Genomic DNA, 19,380 nt, shown 5'->3' with positions numbered 1-19,380 from the left:
GTTTTTCTAATAAGATACATATGCCGCAAAACTAAATCTAATTCATGTTTGTGGGACTAAATTCTGAACATAGGACAGCATAGTATAGTTTATGCTCATCAGAAACAAGGTTTTTCTTAACTAACCTGGTCAAGTCTTAATATTGTCACACTCCTCATCTACAGTTTTCAATTCAGTCCCTATATTCCCTTCTGTTGTATGGTAGTTATGGTTTCTGAGGAAGAAGAGGAGATGATTACCTCAGAGATGGGCTCGTCACTCCTCCAGAAGAAGAATTCTCTGGCTGGGTCACTAGATCAGATTCCAAACCGAATAGGAAGCTCTCTCTCTCCTGAATCTTCAAGCAACAAGGCAGACTCCCAAGATGCCAAAAGTGAGTCTACCTTCTATCGTGGTTGCTACTGAACCTTGTGTGGTGTCCATGGTGGAGAAACTCTTCTCTGTGCCTCAGCTTACTTTATAGTGTGAATATTAATTATAAATTTTATTGTCCAGTATAACATTTTCAATGATTAAAAAACTTTTATTCATCTAGATAAAATATTACAGAAATAAATCTATAAAACACTTTAAAATATGTATGTGTATAATAGTAAAATAGTTTTGCTAATGATTTTACTCTAATGGTCTACAAAGTTACTTCAGGAGACTCTTCATCTGAATATCAAAAGAAAAATTTCAGGAGATTATAAAACCCAACTCAAAATTTGCAAGGAAAATTTAGCAATCTTATACAGATTGGGTCTTTTACATTTTTAAATTTTAATTTTTAATTTAATTTTGGAATGCCATAGATGCTGTTTGAGTGAGTCAAATATAGTCCTTAAATGTTGCTGCTGCTAATATTAGTAGCCTACTTAAAGGAAAGAGCTGGGAAATGCTGTTCTATATATGTTCATGCATTTTAAAAATAATTCAGAATTGCATCTGAAAATACACCTCTGTTCATTAATCGAATTACTATTCATCTAACTGAAGTATCCTTTTTCAGATATGAATTGCTGACCATAATATGCATAGATACTTAATGAGACTCAAAATATTTTCTTATTGTGATAAAGTGTAGCACAAATTCTTTTTGTACGTACTGACAGTATGATGATAGAAGATGTCTGTAGAATTATCCAGTCCCAGACTACTGGCTAAATGAACAATACTAGAACAGTGCACCGTGCCACATCCGTGCCACATCTTTACTGAACACGTTGAATCAATATTTACTGCTTTTTGTTAGAAAAGTAAATGAAGTTTTAGGATTACCACCTCTCTTAAGTTGAATTAGATGTTCCAGTCAATATATCAGGCTTCTACATATAAGTTAACTATCAGATATGAGCCTAAGGTGTTCTCCTCTATAAAACGGAGAGTTCATGCCACTGGAACCTGTTGTTGGTGATCACAGTTAGTTGCCACCATTGGAATCAGCTGTTCAGGTTTGTGGAAATGAATCGTGTTCTGATCAAGAGAGATCTGTACAGATTTTGAAAAAGGGGTTGGTGATGCCTTTGTGGATGGAAATGGTACTGAGATCATTGCCAAAGTTATTGGCCTCTGTCAGACCATGATCAGGGAGATAGCATACAGATTGAGAAAATGAACTCTAGTACCATTGTTACTCTTCTCAGAAGTGGTCCAGCAGAAATTACCCTGAAAACAAAGTATACAATACTGTGGGAAACTACAAAGAGGTAATAACAAAGGATCTATGAGCCATTCTTGCATTGTCTCTTATCAGTGTTCATGAGCCCAGCATTTAAAAAAACACTGAACAAGTATGTGCACAAATGAGACGACACTGGAAATGTTTGCCCTTCATGAGAAGCATTATATCTGGAGGAAAAAACTGCATTCCAACAGAGAAACTTGTCCCAGTTATAAATCATGGTAGCCAGAGAAACATTTGAAGCTTCTTTGCAACTTCAGAATCTGAAAGTCTCACATTTGTTGATGGAACAGTAGATTCAGGATTGTATCTGCAAATTCTACAGAAAAATATCAGGATATTTATCACTGAGCTGAAATTTAAACCAATGTGGATCATGAAACATGACAATCCTTAGAATCCAAGAAATCTACTTGGAGTGGCTGAAGGAGAAGAAATTTCATATTGGAATGACTTGAGTTCAAATCCTGACCGTAATTGAATTTTGTGGTCAAAACAAGCCCCAACATTACAATGAATTTAAGCAGCTCTGTACAAAGAAGTGGGCAGAACACTTTAAAATTGGCATGTAGGATTCATCAACAGATACAGGAAACTTTTAGTCAGTCATTGATACTATAGGAAGTACCACCAGTTATTAAATCCAGAGAGTGTGAGTGTTGATTTAGTGTGTTCAGTGGAGATGTGTGTTGTTTGTTCAGCCAGAATCTCTATCAATTAATAGGAACTAGGTAAGACTCAGATCACATTGTAGGTTGCAATACTGCCAGATTAAAAATAACTCGGGGATTCACAAAGTTTCTTTCATGATTGTATGAAGTTTTATGTTGCAGGAATCTTAAATATTGATTTGATTTACATTCGTATGTTTCTGAAACATAGACAAGATACATAGACAAGACTGAAACGTAGGCAAGTCTTTTTGGTTTTATTTAATATAGCTAATCAATAGCTATATTTTTTAAAAAAAAATATTTTGCTTTGCTCTTCAACTGAAAACAATTCAAGGGCAATTTAAAATATAAATAAAAAGACATTTTTTCCTTCCACAAGCTCATATATTTGAAAACAACAACAAAAAAAGGAATAGGGGGAGGAAAATAATTACTTTTGAGCGCCAATTCTTAAAATTATATTGCATTGTTATAATGGGCAGTTTGAAAGGAAAAATCCAGGAGAGGAAGAGGCTGACAGATTTGATCCCTCAGTAGATTAGATGGAATCCTGTTGGCCCTTGAGGGAGGAAGAACCCATTTTTCACCTCTCCCCATTGCAGCCTGATATAATAGAGTCCTATTACTGCTGTTTGTCCAGCAGCAGCGGACGAGAAACGACATTTGCAATACGTTTGAAAGTATAGTAAGAGTTACAGTGTTGTGTTAAGGCAGAGTGGGGAATTGATCCTGTGTGGTTTCTAGGGTTTAGTTATGGTAAGGTAGCTGAAACCAGTTTATGTGTGAACTTGTTTCAGAGCGATGGCTTCACGATGGATGAGAAGTTAATCTTGATTTGACTTTTGCTGAAGAGTGAGTTTGGCAGCCGCCACTTACCATTTAGCAAATGTATCTGTTGTAAAACAGACTGCAGAAGTCCTTTTCCTCAGCTAGCCCGGCTGTTTTATGGAGAAGGGTCCCAAACAAGATAACATAAATACATTTCTGGTCTACTGAGCGGTAGCAGAGGTAGTCTAGGGTTAAGCCTAACATTGTCTCAATAAGTCACTCTCCTCTTTCCAGCACCAAACCTCACGAAATGTGAGGTCTGTGACACCTGCTTCGAGACCCGCAAGGGCCTGTCCAGCCACGCTCGTTCTCACTTACGGCAGCTTGGCGTGGCTGAGTCTGAGAGCAGTGGAGCTCCTATCGACTTACTTTATGAACTGATGAAACAGAAGGGAAAAGTGAACAGCAGCCCCGTCTCTCCAGGTCTTAGCAAAAAATCTGCCTCTCCCAAAGAAGGGTCCGCAGGGTCCTCACGGCCAACACTGCTGCCGCCTCTCGACAAAGCTTCGGAAAGGTCACAAGAGCCACCTGTAAACAGAGCAATCAAATCCCCTCCAGGTTTCACCCCCAAGAGTGTTTCCCAACCAGGATCTCCCATACTCAAGAAAATGGCATCTGCTCTGCCTGGTTCTCCTCCACAAAAGAACCCTGAAGACAAAAGCCCCAAGCTACCGTTGGGCCCTCTGCAGAGTTCACCTAAAACACAGTGGTCACAACTGGAGGAAGAAGGCCCTTTAAATCTAAGTGAGTCTGTTTGATCCTGATGCTGCTTGCAAATAGGAGAGCTGGGCTTGCAGGTTGCTACTGCAGGGAGTTCTTGCATTTCACATTGCCTTGTAGCCTGAACCCCTACAGGATTGCCCACTCGGGAGACACATTTTACAACTTTTGGCTTTGCTGGGGTTACTCCAGTCACACACATTGCTCCTTGTGTATGTTGTAGTATTGCGACAGGCACCCTATGAGCAAATAAGACAAATAGGATACATTTGATCTGGCGCAAAGGTTTCTGTTCTAAAAGAACTACTGAGGTTGAAATTATGGTTCGATGAGATCAGTGGTTCTCAACCTTTTTAATGCCGCGACCCCCAACCGGTCGTAAGTCGAGGACTACTCAACCGGTTGTAAGTCGAGGACTACTCAACTGGTGCAGCACCGTTTGCAGAATGGGACTTTTGGCAGGCTCAGCAGGGCAGAGACAGCCAGGACAATTCCTATTGGCTTTTGAAAGCCAATAGAATTAGACTCTATTCAAGAGAGTCTATTCTATGGGCTTTCAAAAGTCAATAGAATAAAAGGGAGTAGCACAGCTAAGGAAAAGGGGGAAAAATGGTGGACTCCGTTGTTTGGCGACCCCTGTGAAATGGTCGTTCGACCCCAAATGCGGTCCCGACCTATAGGTTGAGAACCACTTGGATTAGATGGAGTGTTTTTCTCCAAGTAGGTGGGTTTGGCATTTTTTGGGATCCCTAAATACTTAATCTGAGCAAAAGAGACAATTCTGTGTAATTTAGCCGTCTCTTTGTCCAGCTTATCCCTAGGAGGGTTGATCATACTTACACAATTCCAGGTTATGCTACAAAGCTTTTGTGTGGGCCTTTTTTATTTGTGCCTAGAGATCATAGGTATTTATGGTTGGAACTCAAGGATATTTCTCCATTAAAGGGCCAGCAGCTATAAACGCTATCTGCTTCCTTCTAAAATCTAGAGAAAAGTTACTTTACCTTTGAAACTAATAGATTACATTTTTATACTCCTGGGAAGAACTAATCATTAAAAAAATTCCTAATAACTATAGAACACAAGATAGTTCTTCAGTGTTGCTGGCTCCACTGATTTTCTGACTGAAGAAAATTTTCTGTTCTGTTACACAACGGCCCTCCCCCCATTACATGCACATTTTTCCTTTTTACCATCTTTGTTGGGATTTATTTTAAGATTTGTGGACTTGTGACTAATATTGGAACTTCTTTGATCTGAAACTAATTTAGCATATATTTCTGGCTTCAATATTCAGGGCTAGGTCTGTTCAGCCTTGCTTTCTGTGAAATCTATAGAAATTGTATAAGCCACCCATTATCCTTTTTTGATGTTCTTTTGCACTGGAGAATTTTTAGTGTCTGTGCTATTGATTCAGCCTTTTTCAGCTCTTCAGTAATTGTTACTGGTAGCTTACAGTGAGTTTCATTTAGTGTTGCATATAGGCTGAGGTAAATAGAATTATAAAGAAAGAGCAGTTGTCTGATGGGTTTGAACAAGGATTCTAAGCACTTTTTCCATGTAAGAAGTGGATAAGGAATAATAGTACATAAGGCTTCTGTTGTGGTTCTTTTCATCGTTGTAACAGCAGTAAAGTCCACAGCACTATTTTTATGTAAAATGTATTTCAACCTGATATATTCATCCCATCATTGAATGCTACACTAGTTTCACTGACTAAAAATTCCATAATATATCCAAGTACTGTTTGTTGTTTTTCAGAATGAACTGAAGCCATACATACTGTTCACAATGTAATAGTTTAAGACATGCATTATAATCCTTAAATGTGGTATAGTTCTGCCTCAGTTATAACACTTAAGAGGTTGCCAAGAAACTTTAATTTTCCAATCCTGCTCTGAGCTGTTCATCTCTAAATGGATGTCTTGTCTAGGCACTTTATGTTCTAGAAACCTACGTGAAAATAATGCAGGCTTTATTTTGGATGAAGAAATTTCAAATAGTATTTTGTCTTACATACCCAATAGAAGATTTTTAAACTATAACTTGTCATTTTCTTTATGGCTTATACGGCTTTTCTGAACATTCATGTAAATTTGTCATAGGCATAAATGTAATTAATTAAAGTAAGCTCCTCAAATAGTAGTCCTGCAAAACCTGACTAACGACTCTTGCCAGTATCATTGTCAGTATCAACTGGTATCATTCCAATTGTAAATGTTTGTATAAATGTTTTGTAATTCATAAAAGGCATAGCACTGCAAGAGGTATGTCAGGGTCATTCTCAATCCGTCTTACCTTGAAGTCAAAATGAAAGCTTATTAAATGGAGATGTTTCTAGAAACTGGACAGATGGGAGAAAGGAGTTCTTGTGGGAAGAATTCCACTCAGCTGAATGTAATTTAGCTGTGCTGACCATATTGGTAAGAAGCTTCAAGTCATGAAATATTAGGCAAATCCAAATAGCACTGTTCTCTCTGCCATCTGATTTTTCTGGCATCAATTGATATTTGGAAATCTGACGTTACAACTAACTTTTTATTATTCCATTCTCAAAAGTTACACATACTTAAACACCTGTTAGTTTAAGCTGAGATAGGACAAGCCTATGCATCAAAAAAGAGAATTTTGTTGGAAAAATTGACCTGAGTCAATGAAAGGAAATGTTAAATATCTCTTCTGCAAAATTGTCTGTTTTAACTATTAAATCTGCAGCTGTGATTAACAAGCCTCTTCCTTGGAGTTGTATATCAATTATTCCTGTAGGTAAATATTTTTTTTTAACATACCCTTTCTAAAGTCAGAAACGAGTCCTCTAGAGAAAAGTCCTCTTCAGGTTTTAAAAGGTGCTTGAGACACATTATTTATGTAATCGTATCTCTTGTGATCAATGTTTTCTTTTTCCGCAGCTGTAGATAGTGAGTCGGGCAGAGAAATTGACTGCCAATTATGTGGTGCCTGGTTTGAAACCAGAAAAGGGCTGTCAAGTCACGCTAGAGCCCACCTGAGACACCTGGGAGTGAGCAATCCAGATGCTAAAGGATCTCCTATTGATGTTTTAAATGATCTCATCAAAAATGAAGACTTCAAAGGCCGTCTTTCCTCTCTCATCCGTAGCGAGAGAGAATCATTAGGGGAGATTGGGAGTTCTCATGGACACAGGCCAAAGAACACAGCTACAGCAACACCTACCACAGGCATGAAACAAGCACACTCACCAAGGCCTTTGGGCAAACAGCCATCTATACTCTCACCTCACTCCCTTCCACCATCCAAGAAGCTGAAGCCACATGGGCACAGGCTGTCACTTGTGGCCAGTCTACAAAGGAAACAGGGTCTTTCTTCCAGTGCGTACTGGGCATCAGATGCTGAGATGGCTCCGCTCAATCTCTGTAGGTTCTATCAGCACTGGCTATTGTCCCCTCCTCCTCTTCCTCCTCCCCCTCTACCCCTCTAGTCTTGTTTATGTGACATGGAGCTGTGCACTTAGAGATGCAGACCTCTTGTCATTACCTGCCTTATGTCTTATTTAACCAATAATGGGGTGGAGAAACATACTCTTTGGCTTGCATTCTCCATTGCGCTTTCCCTTCAAAGCTTTTTCTGAGTGCTACATTAAAGCTTTCCCAGCTGGCCTCTGCATATGCTGATGTTACCCATTCCTTCTCTAGGCATTTTCTCTATTTGATCCAAATAGATAACCAGTCCTTGACCCAGATAGGACCCAGGGATATGCTTGGTTTCTATGCAGTTAGAAATGTCAAAAGACAAGTGTGGACTCCACATAGTTGTTTCTTATGGAAGGAGAAGATATTTTTTTGCTATTTAAGACATTTTTTCCTTTTGCAGCCTGGGCCTTTTTTGTGGCCATGGGTTGATTTCTGACTTCTCCATTTTGTAGGGCACTCACTGGCCGTATTCAGTCTCAACGGAATATTGAATACCAATTTGTTTCTCTTTGACACATAAGGTCTTAGCTTTTTCAGAACTAGGATGAAGATTGTTTCTTTTGCCATTTATACCAGGGCTTTAACTAATGCTTTAACATCCCATATCAGGGATGAAGAAGAGTAATTTCAAGGTGATTAAGATCTTAGCTGTGTTCCTCCCTTAATGTAAATAGATAAAACCAGTCAAAGGGTATCTTCCTACTGGTGATTAACAATTGTTTGATAGCCACAAGCACCCCATATTTAATAACATATGGCAAATTTAATGGCACCTCTTTGCTTTGATTGTTCTGTATTACCTAAAGACAATTGCATAGTGACAAATAAATGGTCTTCCTCCAAGCTTTCTGGAGGTGAGTCCTTTGATAGGGAGACTTACGTAGACATTGAATGATGGGATAGAAAATATAACTCTTAATTTATACTTTGGGATTATCTGTTCAGTGTACAATAAGTCAGCGTGCTTAATCCAGATGGCTTTTGTATTTTAAAAATGACTGTGTGATAACTGTCATGGAAATGCCTGAACTTCTTCCCTCAAAAGCTGAATGAAGTTGGATTAGAAGGAAAGTGTACAACTGTGTTATGCTTTGACATTAGAAATTATCTTGTATCAGCTGCGCTCACCCTTTTTTAATTGGACATTTTCTGCTGTTCTCAGTTCTTTGTCCATATTAACAGGGAGCCTTGTTTTGACCATATCTATCCTAGATTTCATGGTGTTTTATTGGAAATTATCGATGTTTATTTCTTTTGGCCAAATTTACTGAAATACCAGCTTTGCTTGTGAAAAAGCCCTTGCACTATATACTTGCTTCATACTCCATATTGGACAGGAATACATAGTTGGTGCCCACATCATCCTGCTTTTTCCTGCTCGTTTTCCCCCCCCCCCAATCACATTAATTTATTGGTTCTCCTTTCTTGTTTATTCTCAGCCTCTGGTGCAGAACCTGTACGGGACATCAGATGTGAATTCTGTGGGGAATATTTTGAGAATCGCAAAGGGCTCTCCAGCCATGCCAGATCCCATCTACGTCAAATGGGGGTGACTGAATGGTACGTGAACGGTTCTCCGATTGACACACTCCGAGAAATTCTGAAAAGGCGAGCTCAACCTCGGACCAATACCTCGAGTTCCCCAGCACATGGTCAAAAGTCAGTCACCCAGTCTGTTCTTGGAGGTTCTCTGGAACCCTGTAGCCCAGGAGAAAGCCACATGCCTGGGATCTCTAAGAAGGCACAACAGCCAGGGAGCCCCATGGGGCACTCGCCTACCTCTTCTCCTCCCCCAACTGCTAGAAAGATATTCTCCGGGCTTCCTCCTTCTTTGCATAAGAAATTGAAGCAAGACCAATTACGAATGGAAATCAAGCGGGAAATGATATCTGGGGGACTTCATAATGAATCGCATCTGTCTGACAGAGGCTGGTCACCACGGGAGGAGATGTCTCCACTCAATCTCTGTAAGTGTTAGTAACGGGTATTGGATGGCTAGTTTTGGGATGCATGTCTGAATGGAACCCCAGTTGGAATGTCATAAGATTTTTTCCTTCTTTGTTTTTATTTTATTGAGCGGTGAATTTTGGATAACAAGACCCTGCATGCCATTCTGACAATTTTATCTGTGTATGCAACTGTATTTTACACTACGGAAATGGATCGTTTTGTTTTGGACAGTTCCTTAATAAAGCAAGAAGGTTTAAAACATTTAGTAATTGGCAAAATTCAGGTCCAAACACTCAATCATTCTAGACTGATTGACCTCCCAATGCCTAGACTTTAAATACTAGAATTCTCCAATCAGCATATCCCTTGCCGAAAATTCTGGTCCTCCTATCTAAAAGATGGCAGTCTTGAAGAACAGCTATCCTACAAGTTGCAAATGGTTGAAGCACAAATGATCAGCATCTCACGGCTTTTTAAAACTGCACATGAGTAGCTGTAGAGAAGCAAGATATATAGACAAGGTTAGATCTCCCCACCCTTATGCAACTTGAAAAATGCTGTAGAAATAAATAGGGTTTGGTTTGCTGCTAGTGCCTTGTTTGTTAAACATTTTCTGTGTATCTTTTATCTAAGCTGCTCGTGCAGACCCTGTCCGGGAAATTCGTTGTGAATTTTGTGGCGAGTTTTTTGAGAACCGGAAGGGGCTGTCTAGCCACGCCAGGTCTCACTTACGTCAGATGGGAGTAACTGAATGGTCAGTCAATGGATCTCCCATTGATACACTACGCGAAATCATAAAGAAAAAGAACAAGCCGTGCTTGATCAAGAAGGAGCCGAACACAATGAGCATTGAGCTTCCCACAACTATGGGAGATGATAGAGCTGATCCCAAATCACCTGGGAAAGTTCTGCAGACCATGACATTGTCTCCACTGGGCGGAAAGACTGGAAAACCAAATCTTGGTCGGGATATGTCCTTGTCGCTGCTCAAGTCACAGGAAGGATTCCTGGCACCGCTCTCTGCCAAACGGCCACTATCAGATGAACGACTGGGTGGCCACAGTGAAATGAAGCAGAAAACGTATATCCAGACTGAATTACCATTCAAAGCCAAGCTCCTGCATGAAAAGCCCACTCATACATGTAAGTGTCGTCAAGGTACGGGGAGGGATATGAGTGGGATTCAGATAAAATTTGGAATTCTGTGACAGGGCTTTTCTTAGTGAAATTGAATTGCTTTCTGACTGGGTAGAGTGAAAAAGATGGTTAAATAGTAAGCCAGCACCTCTTGGTATTTCATTTTGTTTTATAACAACTCCAAGCCTGTAGTAGTAATATACTTAGCAGTTTCATACAAGCTCTTTAAGGCAAATAATCATCTGTTGGGATAGTTTTAAAGTGTGGAACGTGGGCGTATCTTTCTTCCTTTCCGTGTGTTTAATTCTCCCACCCTCACCGTGGTTCATAAAGAGGTTTCATCCGGTTTGCAGAAGCAAACAAATAAACTACTGTATCTCAGCCATAGTTCCGTGCCCTCAAAGTGGCCAAAGGTATTTGCAGCATAACTGTTTTTATACAAAGAATAGCGAGTTTAGTTAGCTTGTAAGTAGGAAGTTAAGAGTCGGAGAAAGCAGTACTTTAGGGATTTCAAACAGAACTTTTCAAAAGCCTCAGTCCTGAGTGATATTTAGGGAGACATAGAAATCATGAGATGGAACAGGTAAGGATATCGTTCAAATCCTGAAGTGCTGATTATGTCCTTTATTGAGGATTTTGCTCAGTCTAGCTCCCTGCCTTTTCTGCTTCCAGCCAGTGAAGCCTGCTGCGAACTCTGTGGCCTCTACTTTGAGAACCGTAAAGCACTAGCCAGCCATGCTCGGGCACATCTCAGACAGTTTGGAGTAACTGAATGGTGTGTGAACGGATCCCCAATTGAGACTTTAAGTGAGTGGATCAAACATCGCCCCCAGAAAGCCGGAGCCTATCGCAGCTACATCCAAGGTGGGCGGCCCTTTGCAAAGAAGTTTCGCAATGCCGCTCACATGCGTGATGGTGATGCCTCTGGGAAGAGAGTTGCTCTGAGCCTGCAGGCAGGCAGTCCTTCACTGATGAGCAGAAGCCTAAGCGGGGAGATGATGCCAAATGAGCCCAGTAAAGCTGTGGATGGTTGTGGCGGCGGTGAGCGGCCTGCAATCACATCTCCTTTGTCACTTGTAAAGTTGGAGGAGCATCATCAGCATAACATCAACAGTGAGTCATTGCTCTTAGATTGCCAGCACAAGAAGCATTGCAAAGCTGGCTGGAGAGAAAGGCCTTGGTAGAGGAGGCATCAGCTTCCTTGTGGGGAGATAGGTAAACTGGCAGAGATTTGAGCGTTCCTAGTTTGTAAAGTTCCTGGAGGAACGTTGTCCATGGGGTCGCAATGGGTCGGACACGACTTCGCAATTAACAACAACAACAACAGTTTGTAAACACCTCATTGTATATGCCTGATGGCTCAAATGGTCTGGGTAATTCCAGCAAAGGACTTGAGTAAGGTCAATTAAGAGACGGTTAGGTTAAAGGCTCAGATAATGTTGTTAATAATAATAATAATAATAATTGGAAGGGACCTTGGAGGTCATCTAGTCCAACCCTCTGTTCAGGCAGGAAACTCTATAACATTTCAGACAAATGGCTGTCCAGTCTCTTCTTAAAAACTTCCAGTGTTGGAGCATTCACCGCTTCTGGAGGCAGGTTGTTCCACTGGTGAATTGTTCTAACTGTCAGGACATTTCTCCTTAGTTCTAGGTTGCTTCTCTCCTTGCTTAGTTTCCATCCGTTGCTTCTTATCTTGCCTTCAGGCGCTTTGGAGAATAGCTTGACTCCCTCTTCTTTGTGGCAGCCCCTGAGATATTGGAAGACTGCTATCATGTTCCCCCCTCGTCCTTTTCTCCATTAAACTAGACATACCCAATTCCAGCAACCGTTCCTTATATGCTTTAGCCTCCAGTCCCCTAATGTATTCCAGAATGGGCAGAGTTGTTTAGAAAATCTGGCATGACTTTCAGACTCCCTTCCTTTTCTTATCCCCCTTCCCAGCCTTGGTTTTCCTGAACACATCTAATGTTCAAAAAGTCCTTTCTATTCCACCTCTACCTCAGCTGGAATCAATTGACTGTATTCCATACACTTTCTGAACTGAATCTTTCTCTTCGTTAGAATTTGAACGGAGACAGGCTAAGCCCATTGAGGCTCCTCTGCCTAGGGAAGAGGAATCCACTGACTTGCAACAGAGGGCTGAAGAGGTCCGCCAGCCAGCCCCCAGAGTGAGACCGGTGCCCTCTTTGGTTCCTAGGCCACCGCAGACTTCCTTGGTGAAATTTGTAGGCAACATCTACACGCTAAAGTGCAGGTTTGTCTCATTCTTTTATTGTATTAATTCCTGAATTCACAATTAGATATTAATCATGGAAATCATCTGTGGCAACGCCCTGCATCTGGGTGACCTCAGACAGTTTTTCTTTTTCAAAACCTCTTTGGAAGCGAAGAGATAAATGGGGAATCTCAATTGATGTTTTGCACGTATAATTTTTCACTCTTTGGCACTCAGACCGATACCAATAGACATTGTGTTCTCTCTGCAGATTTTGTGAAGTGGAGTTCCAAGGACCCCTCTCCATCCAAGAGGAGTGGGTGCGGCATCTTCAGCGCCACATTTTGGAGACTAACTTCTCCAAGGCCGATCCGTTGCGAAGTGGGACTGATGTGCCTGCAGCACCACCTGTAGCTGAAGCCCAATAGCAAAGCTCTTAGGAAGCACCAGCATTCCAGGGTTTCTGCCTTACATTTCCAAATGTACAAGAATAATGTTGAACAAATATAGGGGGTGAACACAATATTTGTTTTTCTGAATTCTATAGCTTCGCCACAGAGTCCAGGTATTTGTAGACTTAATTTGGACTTTAAGAGGCTAAGAGAAGAGTCCAGAGTTTGAGCACTAAATAAACCATGTTCGGGTTTTGGGGCGATGTCCTTATTGACAGCAGTGGCATTCCACACTAGAGCTTCTTGTGTGTGTCCTGTCTGCGCAGAGGGAAGATGGGATTTTTTTTAAAAAAAAAAAGAAGCAAAAAAGAATTGTCCTTAACCTTCCAGTAAATGCAAGTTTTTCCAAAGACACACTCTCCTGACAAGGAGAAAACATGCACTTGCTCTGTTGCAGTTCAGGCTGTAGATGATGTTTTGGTGAGAGTTATGAATATGAGGTTCTAGTGAAAGTTGTGAATGCAGGGATCATTTTGAGCCCGAACGTAAGCTGGGAGGGTAGAAGCAGAGCTAAGTTGCTGTGTGGGGAAAGGTATTGATTCTATATGTGACCTTAATATATGTTTGATTCCTTAGGTGACAAGTCTTTAGTTTCTGTGGACGTTGGATCCTGTTCTGCATGTTCACATCCTCTAATTGTGTGTAATGGGGTTCTCCGTCCCAGTACGTTATAGGGGAAATCAAGAACTCCTTGACCATATACGTTTGCCTCTTCCTTACTCCTTAATGTCAGTTGGTTATCTTTGTTTCCTGTGGAATTTTATATGTAGGTAATCCTACTCTGCAATACTATGGCAGTGTGATTTTGGTAGAGGGGTAAGATTCTCTTTTATCTTAAACCTTGGGCTAACGATTGACCTCTGCCTGAAGATGACATGTCCTTCTGGCCAGTTCTGAATTAATAAGTTATATCCAGGAGTGACTGAAGAACCTGCAGCACAGCCTTTTGGACTTCTAGTTGGAGGGGCTTTCTGTGTTGTTTCCTTTCTAGCAGGCACTTGGTGCAGTTCCCAGATCAGCAACAGTAAGTCCTACTGGAATTTCTGCTTTCCTGTTTTTGATGACTGTTGCTGTCTTCTTTCTCTTCATTGAACCTCAACTTTTTAAACTCTAGTTTTGTGTAGAAATGATGAACATTTGCTTTTATTTGGAACTCAAAGCTGATCAAAGCTCGGAGAGAAAGTACCTTTTAACTTTTTCAATAGGCATATTCTGGTTATTATTGTACCTAGGAATATGTATATTAGATTAAACTTCTGTTCTGGAAACAAAATGGAGAATCTGAATGTGTGCTTTTTTGAGTCTTTGTAGAAAAATGAAAGATTACCAAAAAATAAAAAAGAAACCTAGGGTTTATGTAGAGGGAATTCCAAGAGTGGAAGCATAAACTACAAAAGCCATTGATTAGAAATGAAAAAAGAGATACCCTTAAAATATGTTGCATCTCCTCTTTTCCCACCCAGGGGAACACTCAATGACTTCAGCAAAGGAAACAGTTTTGGCTCAGAGAAAAAACATGGTTTCCTAAACTTCAAAAGAAAACATGGATGCTATGCTAAAGTGCTTAATATCACCTTTATTAAAATGCTAATAATGAAGCATAAAGCTCCAGGTAACAAATTCCCTATTTGCTTCTCAAAATATTAATTTGCTAAACTACACTTGCATTAATTAAGCAACTGAGCAATGAACATTTGACACAGTATGGGATTTATGGTTGGAGTATTCTGTGGGGCAAAACTAAGAATAATGGCAACACTGGGTTGCAGACATTGAAGGGGTACATTTAAGAAGACAACATCCAAGCAGGGCAAGGGCAGTCATAGCCGAATTCTTATAAGCAGTAATGTTTTACCCACTCCAATCTGTCATCCAAGTCCCAAGTGTTTTGATTTTCTTGAAAAGTTTCCCTGTTTTTTGTCAGGGAGAAATTATTGTAGCTAATTTCTGTTGTGTAATTAAGTTTTCATGAAAAATGAAAGCAGCTTTGATTAATATACAGCTTTCATGAAAAATGAAAGCAGCTTTGATTAATATACATGCAGACACATATCCCTAATGTTCCACTAACAACTGATCTAAGGCCAGCTTTGTTTTCAATACTATTATTTTTCTGAGAAGTTAATTCATCCTGAGGTTTCTTACAGCTGTTTGATGTGTCATTAAGAAAGATTTCAAAAACAAAATACACATTTGCAACAAATTCAGTTAAATATTAAAATCCTGTCTACAAAATGGGAGGGGATGAGAGGAGCTTGTCAACAATCATACTTGGGGGCATAGGAAAAAGAGGATATCCTTTACCTACATTTGGGGGGCGAGTGTTGACAAGGAGAAAATCCTACAAGTTTTATTTTGCAGGCCAACATTTTTGATCACATAAAGCTTGAGCTGAACAGGAGTATTGTTCTCCTAGCCCACAGGTGTCAAACTCGCCACATCACGTGATGTGTCGCGACGTATCACGGCTCTTTTTGCATTGCTGGCAATGTGGTGGGCGCGGTTTCAGTATGAAACCGGCCCACGGGCTGGCAGTTTGACACCCCTGTCCTAGCCTATCCCATATCCATTTGTTGCATATAAAGGTTGCAAAAGGAACAAAAGGCCAACAGAAATCATGGCTGTTTAAAAATAAGTCCACAAAGATTCTCAAAAGAGTTCCTAGAGTCTGTCAAAGTCAGCAAAGGTTCACTGTCCCACCGGTTAAAAATCCAGGCCCTTTTTAAGCCACATGAAATCTCTAGCTGGAATGGATGGATCTAATCAACTGTGGCCTTCAGCAGTGCTGCCTTCCAGTGCTCACTCTGCTGCTTCTGTAAGGATAGAAATTTTTGCCATTAGTTCATCTCGCCCCAACTGAAGAAACTTCTCATAAGCGATACCAAAGAGAACAGGTGCAAAGACTGAACAACACAAGGTTCTTCAGCAGTCCTTAAAGCTTCAGCAGCCTGATAAGTGATTGCCTTTAGTAATAAAAGGGCACCCAAAAGTGAAATGACCAGATCTGTACACTGCTTCAAGTTGACTAGCTAGAAGCCTGTTTCTTAAGTGGCTAAACACTAATTTGTAAAGGCTTGAGTCTGACATTCAAGGAGAATAGTAGCACCTCCTGAGGAACAACAGTCAATGGAAAACCCATAATCAAGTCTTTAGGTATTTGAACAAGGACAGTAGCAGCCAAAGTTCTTGGGCAGGGGTGACAAACTGCCCGCCCGCGCGCCAGTTTCATCATACCAAAGCTGCGCCCACCCCATTGCCGGCAATGCGAAAAGTTGTGATACATTGCGACATATCACGTGACATGGCGAGTTTGACATCTGTGCTGTTGGGCATCCAATTGCATCACAAGCAATGGTCCAGTTGTTTAGTGCTTACCCCCTCCTGGCTCCTGGTTGTTTGCCGCCTCCTAGATGTGGGAGTGAAGTCACAGTTTTTGTGTGTTCTTTGAGGCAGGCTGATCTGAGCCCTGCAATCCTGGGACAGGTAAAACAAGTAGATAAAAACTATCTGAGTTCATACATCACACAAAGCCAGAAAATGTATGTTTGGTTTTATTATGTCTATTGTGTGAAGCTGATGTAGCTTGTACACTACACTACACTTTAAGATTTCACATTTGATAGCTCAGTAAAAAAGAAGTATCTAGTTTTTTTTTACAAGTAACTTATTTAACAAATCTATGAAGAAATGAGACCTGTAAAGACAGATTTGCAACATTAGGTCTCAAGGACCTATCACAGTGGCTCTCAACCTTTTATATACCCCGCACCCCTAGAATGTTTCTGATATATTCTCACACCCCTTACAAAAGTTCAAAATAACGGCAACAAATTATGCATATACACTATAATTTTGAAAACTCAAAGTTTTTGCACCCTCTGGAATATCTCATATCCCTAGGGGGTGCGAGCACCCCCGGTTGGGAACCCCTCACCTATCATTTAATCTTATATCTGTTCTAGTCTTCCTCCATAGTCTGATTCTTGAGTTTACGAATAGAAAGAAACCCCGGTTTTAAGAATCAGGGATTCTTTAAATAGCAACTATGAAGCATTAAACACTGTGAAAATTAGTTTTCAAATATGGCAACAAAGGGAAATTGTTCAGTTCACCCTATTGTATACCTTTTTAAAAGCACACTGGAGGTACAGGTGTGTTACTCAGTTTTTGAAATTAAATATTAGAGTCATAAAGTGAATGCTAAACATTAGCTATAGTTTTGCTCTGTTAGAAAATAATCAATTTATTTTCACAATAAAATTGCTTTCTGTCTGTCTGGTGTGATACAATTATGCCTTAATGTTCAAACTAAACATTTTGATGTTATAGTAATTATTTTATAGAAAGATGAAATCCAAACTGGTCCTATTCAAAGTAGACTCAATCCCTGGGGACTTCACAGACACAGGTTTTCCATGTAGTTTTCTTGCCAATAATACGGAAGTGGTTTGACATTGTTTCTTCAATATTTGGGCAGGGTGTGTGGGTTTTTTTTTTCTTCTTTCTGTTTTAGCTTTGCTTCCCAATGGCCCAGTCTAACCTGCGCCTTTGGAATTCCCTTGTACTCTCCCTTTCGAATACTATACTAACAAGGTCATTAGAGCCCAGCCATGGCTGACCAGATGCTCCTCCCTGCGACCAGTTCCACAGGTTTTGTTTGGGTGTCAATCTGTGGCAGTGCTGTAGTGTTATATTGAAAACATAGGGCCTCAATAGGAAGCAATGCCAGAGGTTAAAAAAGCAGCCAATATTTAAAGGCTATCAGCTCATACTTCAGAGCCCCTGCTTTACAATCTGAATCAGATTTAGCAAGATTTAGCCAGACTCTTTTAAGGGGTGTTTCATTATTAGAGAACAATACTGCATTGCAGTAGACTGTGTTGCAGAGTCAATCTAATGAAATGGAAGTAGTCTTTATCTCACTGCCAAGAGTTATTTTCTCTGCCAGACAGCCATGATTTTATACATTCACTGTGATTAGCAGGCTAAAATTTGCAGACTAATGAAGCTCATTGGCTTAAAGCACAAGAAATAAAACAAATCTGAAACCTAGAAGGCCTAGAAGGCAATGACTAATCAGTTCTATATGTCAAGGAAACAATACTGTATGGGTATGTCAGTGAAGTCACCAGGAGTTGACTCAAAGTTTTAATTAATGTCAATCTCAACTTGCAACTAACCTGGGATAAATCTGTAACGTTTCCTCAAATGGTTTAAATTTAATTCAACATAAGCCGTTCTATCCCAAAGGTGCTTTTTCATCAGGCAATTGGACTTTCTTGTTTTTCTTTGAAGACGTTTCAATTCTCATCCAAGCTTCTTCAGCTCTGACTGAATGATGGGGAATGGAAGGATTTGTACGATTTATATAAATCCTTCCATTCCCCACCATTCAGTCAGAACTGAAGAAGCTTCTAGGATGTGAATGGAAACGTCTTCAAAGAAAAACAAGAACATCCAGTTGCCTCGTGAAAAAGCACCTTTGGAATAATTATGACCTAGATGACTGAGAATCTCCATAGACAATAACCCCTTCTATTAGCCTTTTTTTTAAAAAGAACGAACCATGATCCACGCGATACCTTGAGTGGAAACTTTTTCCTACCAAACAGCATATTCATTGATGTTCTGCGCTGATTGTGTGCCATCAATTTCGACTTCTAGCGACCAAATCGATATTCACCATGAGCTTATTATACAACTAATGTTCTGCATGAGAGGGCGCTCGAACGACGCCAAGTAGTCCATAAAGAGAGGCCCCACCTACACAACAGCACGTAGCTGGATCTGTGTTACAGTATTGCAGCCCCCACTGGGTGTCATCGCGGACCTCCTCCTTTTATCTCTCGGTGGAATCGCCTTCGGCTCCGTCGGCGATACCACCTAATGGCTGTTCCCTCGTTATCTGAATATACTCCCTCGGCTTCAGAGAAATCAGGGAGCTGACGTCCCAACATTTCAAAGGATCTTCAGGAGCCAAAGGAAGGAAGAGAGCTCGCTACACAAAAGGACACCGCACCCCAAACTAGCCAGCTCTCCGACAACGGCAGCCCCCCGAGGAAAAGCGCGCTCATCCTAGTGTCAATATAAGAATTCAGCGGCGCCTCCTATTGAACGACGTGAAAGAAATAGGCGGCCCGCCTGCAATCCAGAAAACCAGCGTGCGCAAATTATCACTTTGCCACCAGTGATAAGAGTTTAGACCCAATCACCTCGTCAGGACATCGAGCGGCAGACGTAATTCGCTGGTGGAATAAAGCTGACATTCCTCTTTACCTACCGCTTAACC

The 19,380-nt window shown here is 40.6% G+C and overlaps 1 protein-coding gene and 1 long non-coding RNA gene across 14 annotated transcripts in view; one reads left to right on the top strand and one right to left on the bottom strand.

Moving 5' to 3' along the window:
* WIZ (WIZ zinc finger) overlaps window positions 1-14,364 on the top strand; it is a 65,363-nt gene extending 50,999 nt beyond the window's left edge. For 9 of the 13 annotated variants that reach the window (XM_039359535.1, XM_039359528.1, XM_039359533.1 and 6 more), the window contains 8 exons: window positions 206-373; window positions 3,400-3,909; window positions 6,795-7,277; window positions 8,774-9,301; window positions 9,918-10,427; window positions 11,094-11,534; window positions 12,486-12,678; window positions 12,911-14,364. In XM_039359535.1, coding sequence (XP_039215469.1) covers window positions 206-373; window positions 3,400-3,909; window positions 6,795-7,277; window positions 8,774-9,301; window positions 9,918-10,427; window positions 11,094-11,534; window positions 12,486-12,678; window positions 12,911-13,067 — 2,990 coding nt within the window. In that variant the 3' untranslated portion in view covers window positions 13,068-14,364. The remainder of the gene's footprint in view (window positions 1-205; window positions 374-3,399; window positions 3,910-6,794; window positions 7,278-8,773; window positions 9,302-9,917; window positions 10,428-11,093; window positions 11,535-12,485; window positions 12,679-12,910) is intronic. The other 4 variants (XM_039359536.1, XM_039359539.1, XM_039359537.1 and 1 more) reach the window with 3 other exon arrangements.
* Window positions 13,381-19,376, bottom strand: LOC120315338. Its single transcript, XR_005558661.1, has 3 exons — window positions 18,674-19,376; window positions 16,467-16,565; window positions 13,381-15,904 (listed from the first exon to the last, which is right to left on the bottom strand). It is a non-coding gene; the product is annotated as an uncharacterized LOC120315338 (long non-coding RNA).
* Window positions 19,377-19,380: the final 4 nt, after the last annotated feature.

Source organism: Crotalus tigris, unplaced genomic scaffold, assembly GCF_016545835.1.
Source record: "Crotalus tigris isolate CLP2741 ecotype Arizona unplaced genomic scaffold, ASM1654583v1 scf7180000019078.1875890, whole genome shotgun sequence".
NCBI lineage: Eukaryota > Metazoa > Chordata > Lepidosauria > Squamata > Viperidae > Crotalus > Crotalus tigris.
Note: the sequence above shows the minus strand (reverse complement) of the source record. Positions and strands in the feature narration are given on the sequence as shown.